The sequence below is a fragment of the Mastigoproctus giganteus genome, chromosome 5 (assembly GCF_048544385.1).
Source record: "Mastigoproctus giganteus isolate SK-2022 chromosome 5, ASM4854438v1, whole genome shotgun sequence".
In the NCBI taxonomy this organism is placed as follows: domain Eukaryota; kingdom Metazoa; phylum Arthropoda; class Arachnida; order Uropygi; family Thelyphonidae; genus Mastigoproctus; species Mastigoproctus giganteus.
Window position 1 is genome coordinate 149,381,715 of NC_143579.1, and position 9,333 is coordinate 149,391,047.

At 39.3% G+C, this 9,333-nt stretch overlaps 1 protein-coding gene across 7 annotated transcripts in view; it reads right to left on the reverse strand.

The window, feature by feature from the left end:
- Srrm234 (Serine-arginine repetitive matrix 2/3/4) overlaps window positions 1–9,333 on the reverse strand; it is a 661,659-nt gene that overhangs the window by 239,184 nt on the left and 413,142 nt on the right. For all 7 annotated transcript variants that reach the window (XM_090374230.1, XM_090374228.1, XM_090374229.1 and 4 more), the window contains one exon: window positions 6,422–6,583. In XM_090374230.1, coding sequence (XP_090230356.1) covers window positions 6,422–6,583 — 162 coding nt within the window. The remainder of the gene's footprint in view (window positions 1–6,421; window positions 6,584–9,333) is intronic.

The following is a 9,333-nucleotide window of genomic DNA, read 5'->3' on the forward strand; positions in this document are numbered from 1 at the left end:
CTGAGCAAGAGGAAGAATCCCATCAGCATTGAGCATGCTCAAACCATTCAAGGCTTTATACATCTCTATCAGATCACCTCGCTGGTGCCTAGTCTTCAGACACTGTAATTTGCAAAACTTAAGCCTTTCTTCGTAAGAGCACCCCTTTGTTCCATTCACTAATCTTGTTGCCCTTCTCTGTACTCGTTCTAGCATCTCTACATCCTTCTTGAAATGAGGCCTCCAGACCTGTATACAGTACTCTAGGTACTGTATACAGGTACATTGCCTTATACAAGGGAATAATCACCTCCTTATCCCTGCTAGAAAAATTCCTATATATTATCGACAATACACCATGAGCTACTCTTGCAGCCCATCTGCACTGCTCAGAAAACTTCATATCTGCCTGCACAACCACCCCCAGGTCCCTTTCATTCTCTACCACTGTCAGTGTAGTAGCACAGAGTTGATATGTCGCTCTGGGGTTGCTGTTTCCCATATGTAGTACTTTACATTTGTCAATGTTAAACTTCATTTGCCACCTCTCAGCCCATCTGCTCAACCTTTCCACATCCTGTTGCAGTAGCATAGTGTCAGTAGTGTCCTCAATAATCCTGCCAACCTTCGTATCGTCTGCAAACTTGGACATTAAGCTTGATATACCAACATCAATATCATTTATAAATACAGAAAACAATAATGGACCCAATACTGAACCCTGAGGGACTCTACTAATAACATTAGTCCACGATGAGCAGTGTCCATTGATTACCACTCTCTGTCTTCTCCCCCTCAACCACCCCTTTATCCATAGCAGCAATTTTCCTCCAATGCCACACTGCTCCAATTTGTGCAGCAGTCTTCCATGTGCAACAGTATCAAAAGCCTTTCTAAGATCCAAGTATATAATATCAAAGTTATTCCCTGCATCCAGTTCTTTTGTGACTGCATCATAGTATCCAATCAAATTGGTCAGGCAAGACTTCCCCTTAACAAAACCATGCTGTGTCTGAGCTATAACTGAAGCCTTGTCTAGATGATCCTGCAGTGCTTCTTTAAACAGTGACTCCATTAATTTTCCGGGAACAGAAGTTAAACTAACAGGTCTATCATTACTTGTGTCGCCCTTTGATCCTCCTTTGTGAATTGGGGTCACATTTACACATCTCCAGTCCATGGGTACTTCCCCTGAGTCCAAGGAAGCTCTCATACTTATGGCTAAGGGTTTGCTTACTTACTTTGCTACCTCCTTTAATATAAGTGGATAGATCCCATCCGCCCCAGGTGCCTTTCTTGTATTTATCTTCAACAATTTCTCCTCCACTTTACTCTCAGTTATTACAAGATTCTCTAGCTTACTGCCAGAGTTGAATACACTTCTGGCATTCCCCTCGCTGAATAACTTCTCATGTGTGAATGTTGATGCAAAATATTCATTTAGTTTGTTAGCTACCTGAGCAGGATCATCAACAGTTGACCCATCGATATCAAGTGGACCAATCTGATTCATCCCCTTCCTTCTAGAGTTTACATAAGTAAAGAACTCTTTGCTGTTTTTCTTTGCATCCCTTGCGAAAGATTTCTCGTAATCTGCCTTCGCCTGCCTAAACTCTTTTGTAACTTGGTTACAGATCAACTTGTATCTATCATAGGCTTCTATGTCACGTGTTAATTTGTATGTATCCCATGCATTTTTCTTCAATGCTATATGTCTCATTAGTTCATCTGACATCCACTTAGGCCTCCAATGCCACACTGCTCCAATTTGTGCAGCAGTCTTCCATGTGCAACAGTATCAAAAGCCTTTCTAAGATCCAAGTATATAATATCAAAGTTATTCCCTGCATCCAGTTCTTTTGTGACTGCATCATAGTATCCAATCAAATTGGTCAGGCAAGACTTCCCCTTAACAAAACCATGCTGTGTCTGAGCTATAACTGAAGCCTTGTCTAGAGGATCCTGCAGTGTTATTAGTAGAGTCTCTCAGGGTTCAGTATTGGGTCCATCAGAGTCATTAGTCACCTTGAACAATATTTCTTAGTTGGTATATAAAGCCTAGTAGCTTCCAAGATAAGTTCTTTGAATGCTTCCCATTTTGAATTTGCTGTTGGTAACATCATCAGTTGGTCCCACTGTATAGAATTTAAATACTGTCTCAGTCCATCGTAGTCGCCTTTACGAAAGCAATAACCCTTCCCTTTACCCCTAATGGTAGTTACCTCTTTGAGTAAATCCCACTTCAGCACACTGTGATCACTGCCACCTAGTGGTTCATTTATCTGCAGATTCTTAATGCATGAAGAATCACTACTGATAATCAAATCAAAAGTATTACTCCCTCTAGTTGCCTCCCGAACATGCTGATATAGAAAACAATCAACAATAAATCCACAAAAGTCTTGCTAGTGTGTGAGTGACCAGCCCCCAAATTCCAGTCAATATCTGGGAAATTAAAATCCCCCATTATAAGACTCTCTGTTTTACTGGCCCACTCTATTTCCCTGTACAGTTTCTTATTATACTCATCAGAGTCATTAGGCCTATAGCACACTCCTACTCTCAATTTTGATCTCCCAATGCTTAGGTCACTTGAAATCGATTGTTTCAATATTCATGATCCTGCTGAAGTTGCTGAACAAATTGAATAGATATTTTACTCTGCACTCACTCATGAGGAATTCTTTAGGGAAGAGGATGCCAGAAGTTTATCAAACTCTAAAGGTAGCTAAATGATTTTGAGATTACTGAGAAGAAAGTGGAAGAGAAATTGTTGAAGCTAAATATAAAAAAAGGAACTGGGGTGAATGGAATCTACTCAATTATATTAAGGTAGGCACAAAAGGAGATAAGCAAACCCACAGCCATAACTCTGGGAGTAACTTTGCTCACATAATTCCAAACTCACAAATGGGAAATCGAAGGGTGAATAATAACAGATCTGTTAACCTAACTTCTGTTCCAGGGAAAATAATGAAGTCACTGGTTAAAGCAGTAATGCAGGCCCACCTAGATAGGAGTGCAGTTATATTTGAGTGCAATTATATTTCAGTCATAGCATTGAGTGTTAAGGGGCAATCTCATCTGACCAATCTGATTGGATACTATGATGCAGTAACAAAGGATTTCAGGAAAGCTTTTGAAACTGTTGCACATAAAAGACGTATACAAATTGGAGTAGTGTGACATTAAGAGAAAGATACTGCTATGGATAAAGGGATGGTTGAGTTGAAGAAGAAACAGCATGGTTATCAATGGACACTGCTCTTCATGGACTAATGTTATTAGTGGCGTTCCCCAGAGTTCGGAGCTGGGCCCATTGTTGTTTGCTATATTTATTAACGATACTGATGAAAGCATATCAGGCTGAAATCTAAGAGTGCAGATGATACAAAGGTTAGTAGCTTGGTAATACAGTAATCAAGGTGTGCTACTGCAACAAGGTCTAAAAAAATTTAGCAATGGACTGAGAAACAGTAAGAAATTTAACATTGACAAATGCAAAGTACTGCATATACATAGCAGTAATCGCGGATAAATGTACCATATGGTACAACACTCAGGGTAGTGGAAAATGATCTGGGGGTAATTGCACAGTCAGATATGAAGTTCTGTGAGCAGTGCAGACAGGCTACCAAGACACTTCAGTGGTTTTGTCTGCACATCATTGTCAAAATACAATGATATACAGGTATGTGTATCATTGTATTTTGCTTGCAGAGATGAGGAGGTGATTATCCCACTGTACGCTGAGTGCACTACACTCATGTCCGCTCGAAATACCTGGAAACGGGACTCATAGGACCAGGAGAACTGTCTCCAATCATTGAAGGTCCAGTGCCGATGTTCTTTCGCCCAGTTGAGGCATCGAGTCCTGTGTTGTAGTGTTAGCTGGTGGGTCAGTGGCTCCCATAACCTATTGCGGCTAATGATAGCCTGATGGTCTTGGTGGAGACGTTTCTGGCACCTCCCTCATTGAAGTCAGCAGTGATTTGTGCCACTGTCGCTCTGTTGTTGTTATTTTGGATTTTAGGAGCATTAGCAACTAAGGCCATATTGCTCCGGGACATGCGATGGTCATTCCCTGACCTTTCCGCATCCTCCGTATTTGGTGGTGACAGGCTCGAACCCCGGTCTAATCAAGAAGCATGTGCTACGCAGCGACTGTTGCTCTCTGGTTGGCTGAAACAATGCCAGACAGATGTCGACGGCCACGTTCATTGACCACCTTTCTCCGCCCACAATGCTGTCCATGATGAGATGTTATTCCAGAAATGCTGTATTCCCGATACACTCTTGATACTGTAGAACGGGGATAGTGCAATTTCTGTACTACCTCCGCAATATAGTGACCCATGCATCGGGCACCCATTATCACCCCTCTTTCAAAGTTGGTTAACTCACGACGTTTACCCATATTAACATCAAATTACTGTCTATGTGAATGCAGTGTACCTATATACTTGCCAAGCGGTGGGTTTGCCACTAGCAAGAGGAGTAGTAGTGATGTGTTGCCGATGAACTAGGTATCCCATGAATTCTGTAGTTTCAGTGTACAAGGCAATAGTTAGGCTGCATTTTGAGTACTGAATACAGATCTGGAGGTCTCACTTTAAAAAGGATGTAGTTCTACTAGAATGGGTCCAGAGACAGGCAATGAATTTCGTCAGGGGAATAAAGGGGTCCTCTAACCAAGAAAGGCTTCAGCTCTACAAATTGCAGCCCTCCGGAGACTAGGCACCTGTAAGGTGATGTGGTGTTTTAGGCTTTGAATGGATTAAGCAAGCTCAATGCTGATGGAACACTTCCCTCTTGCTCAGACTACATACACAAGGGGGCATAAAATCAAAACGAGGAAGGATGCTTATAGAATAAGCATCCCAGAATAATGTATCAACTGTGTGGTACTACACTGACAGTGGTAGAGAATAAAAAGGACCTGGGTGTAATTGTGCAGGCAGATATGAAGTTTTCTGAGAAGTGCAGACGGTCTGCAAGAGTAGTCAATGATATACAGGAATTTTTTTAGCAGGGATAAGGAGGTGATTATTCCCTTGTATACCGCAATGGTCAGGCCACACATTAAGTACTGTATACAGGTCTGGAGGCCTCATTTTAAGATGGATGTAGAGCTGCTGGAACGAGTACAGAGAAGGGCAACAAGATTAGTGAATGGAACAAAGGGTTGTTCTTACGAAGAAAGACTTAAGGTTTGCAAATTACAGTGTCTGGAGACTAGATACCTGCAAGGTGATCTGACCGAGGCGTATAAAGCCTTGAATGGTTTGAGCATGCTCAATAGTAGTAGTAGTAGTGGCATGCGATGCAACAAAGCAAGTGTATGAGCTTATGCAGCCTTAGAAGCCAAAAAAAAAAAAAAAATCACACCATTCCCTCCAAATGCCTGGCCAGTTCCTCCTTAAATTTATTTAATCTATCAACTTCCACGACAGATGGAAGTTTGTTTCAGTAATTAACCACCCGCTGGTTAAAGGCAAATTTCCGCACATCTATTCTACATCTGTGTTTTCTTAATTTGAATTTATCCTCCTTAGGTTCGTAATCTGAACAAATGGAAGGATCCCATCAGAATTCAGCGTGCTCAACCCATTCAAGGCCTTATACACCTCAATCAGATCACTGCGCAGGTGCTTAATCTCTCCATCCATGAAGAATCCCATCAATGCTGATGGGATGCTTCCTCTTGCTCAGAATAATTGCCTGAGAGGGCATAAATTCAAACTGAGGAAAGACAGTTGTAGGATAGTTGTACGCAAGACAGTTGTACAGAAGTTTGCCTTTAGCTGGCGGATGGTTGTTGATAGCTTAAACAGATTCGAGGCAGAACTAGACAAACATTTGGAGTGAATGGATGGGTGAAATGAGAAGGGTTTTTTTTGGCTGATGCTATATAAGTTTGCATTCAGCAGGTGGTTGTTGGAACAAACTTCCATCTGTTGTTGTGGAAGTTTGAATAAATTCAAGAACTAGACAAGACACCAGATTGAAGACAAACCATTGGGGATGGACAGGTGATGGGGAAAGTTTTTTCTTTATATTTTTAGTCTGATACCACATGAGCTTGCTTTCTTGTATTATTTGCTACTACTAATAGTAATTTAAAAATGATACTTGTAATTTTACGTCAAATCATGGATTTTGACAAAGCTTCTAAAGTAAGTATAGGCAGAGTCTGTCATAGAATGCATTGTCTTCAAGAACAACAAGACAGAATTAGAGAAGTGTTTATTATTTATAAGTTATTATAATCTCTCTGTAATATAATTTTCTAAGTTTTAAGTTATGCTTTTAGGACAAAGGGAGTTGAGGGGGTAGGGAGGGAGGGAGGGAGGGGGAGAGAGAGAGAGAGAATTCCCATTATTAATATCTTTAAGAAAGTTTAGCACATAAATACATTTTAATTAAAAATGTCCAAGTATACCTATTAGACTCATTCTCAGAACAAACTTGTGAAGAACTGCTGTAAAAACTGCTTGAATTGCTGCTATTGCTGGCAGAAAATGCACTGCTATAACTGCTAGTTGACGAGTCCGAACTAGATGATCTTGCGTGCTCTTTTTTTTTACGATGCTCTTTTGCATGACTTTTAGTAAAAAACAATAACAGAAATATAAAGAGAAAATTGCATTTCATTTTTCTTTAAAAAATATATAAGATTATAAATAAATTTCTGATGGAAGAAAGATTTTCTCCTAAACAGAATTAAATATCATTAAACACATCCATACACATGCATGCCCATAGATGGTGGAACCACATAAGGAACCCTTATGTGGTTCCACCATCACTATTGAAGGAACCACATAAGGGTTCCTTCAATAGTGATGGTGGTGCTACTAACGTGTTAAATTGGATCATAAATTTTATTTTTAGAATACCAGCATTATTTGTATTTAGTACATTGTTACTAAATACATATACTTAGTACATATTATTTATTATACCTTGAAAATACATTAAATATTTAAAGGTATTTATACAAACTCACTTTGCAGAATTGGGCACTAGCAAAAACTCACAAGAGTTCAGATATGTTTGGGGAACTCAGTCTGGAAAGCATTAAACATTTTAAGGGCATTAATGGTACCCGAAAAGTGTAGCGTATTAACTAAATTCTGTCCCCCCACCCCAAGTATCCATTTAATCCACTGATGTTTCCATGTGCCACTGGCTGCATGTGTTCCAAGCTCTGTTTAAAAATAAAGATCAGCTAGTAGATCAGGAATGGACATCTTCATCAATGTCGAGGCTTGAGACATTCTTACTCATACATTGAGTTTTTAACTGTACTTAGTATAGAAATTTTTTGACCTACTTTGATAGGGGAGGGGGGGCTTTGATCTTAGAGTGCCCAATCATGTGCTTTTTGAAATTACCAGTAAATCCACCTCTGATGCATGTTAAAGCCAAGGAGATTTATCAACAGGAAATAATATAAATGATTTTAACTGTTTGGCGTGACGATGTGTTTTTGGCAGATTTGAAGGCACCATTTCTTTATATAACAATATTAAATGTAAAAGAAACATTAAAACCTTTAAACATAAACTTTAAATACATAAATGTATTTAATACATAAAATACATAAATTATATTTAAATACATAAATGTATTTAAATATAATCTTCAAATGTATTTATGCAGTAAAACATCCAGTATATGGTCAAGAAAATAAAAGAACTTACCTTAAAATTTTGGAACCTTATATGTATACTATATTTTGTGATAGCTAATTTTGAGATTGCTCAAAATCACCTAAATGTAACATAAATCTAACATCTCAAAAAAACTAGTTTTTTTAGATGTTCAATTTAGTTTTTAATGACAAGCCTCTTTGCATTATTAATCCTGGCTGACTCACTTGATTTTTTGGAAGCCATTTTAAAAGAAGTTATATAATGTATGCAGCATTACATTTCAGGAGAATTTATTATTATTATTTTTTTCCATTTTTTCCTTTATTCTATGATTAACAGAAGTGTGAAATTATAGCAGAATGTTTATTAGGAAAAAAAAAAAACTTTTGAATCTAACAGTAAGTCAAACTTCTGGAGTTTAGCATTAGCATTAGTAGAGGCATTTGATGCAAGAAAGCAAACTTATGCAGCATCAGCCAAAAAAAAAAAAAAAAACAAAACCCACTTCCACTTCACCCCTCTGTTCGTTCGAAATACCTGTCCAGCTGAGCCCTAAACTTATTTAGGCTATCAACTTCCACGACAAGGGATGAAGTCTGTTCCACCAACCAACCACCCGCTGGCTAAAGGCAAATTTCCGCACGTCTATCCTACATCTGTCTTTCCTCAATTTGAATTTATGCCCTCTCAGGTGATTATTCTGAGCGAGAGGAAGAATCCTATCAGCATTGAGCATGCTCAAACCATTCAAGGCTTTATACACCTCTATCGGATCACTTCGCTGGTGCCTAGTCTCCAGACACTGTAATTTGCAAAACTTAAGCCTTTCTTCATAAGAGCACCCCTTTGTTCCATTCACTAATCTTGTTGCCCTTCTCTGTACTCGTTCCAGCAGCTCTACATCCTTCTTGAAATGAGGCTTCCAGACCTGTATACAGTACTTAAGGTGAGGCCAAACCATTACCTTATTTATACAAGGGAATAATCACCTCTTTATCCCTTCTAGAAAAATTCCTGTATATCATTGAGAAGCCAAGACACCTTGCAGACTGTCTGCACTTCTCAGAAAACTTCATATCTGACTACACAATTACCCCCAGGTCCGTTTCATTCTCTACCACTGTTACAATGGAATAATCACCTCCTTATCCCTGCTAGAAAATTCCTATATATCATTGACAATACACCATGAGCTACTCTTGCATCCCGTCTGCACTGCTCAGAGAACTTCATATCTGCCTGCACAACCACCCCCAGGTCCCTTTCATTCTCTACCACTGACAGTATATTACCACAGAGTTGATACGTTGCTCTGGGGTTGCTGTTTCCCATGTATAGTACTTTACATTTGTCAATGTTAAACTTCATTTGCCACCTCTCAGCCCATCTGCTCAACCTTTCCAGATCCTGTTGCAGCAGCATAGTGTCAGTAGTGTCCTTGACAACCCTGCCTACCTTTGTATCGTCTGCAAACTTCGACATTAAGCTTGATATACCATCATCAATATCATTTATAGAAAACAATATAATACAGAAAACAATAATGGACCCAACACTGAGCCCTGAGGAACTCCACTTATAACATTAGTCCACGACGAGCAGTGTCCATTGATTACCACTCTCTGTCTTTTCCCCCCTCAGCCACCCCTTTATCCTCAGCCACCCATATGCCTCATTAGTTCATCTGACATCCATT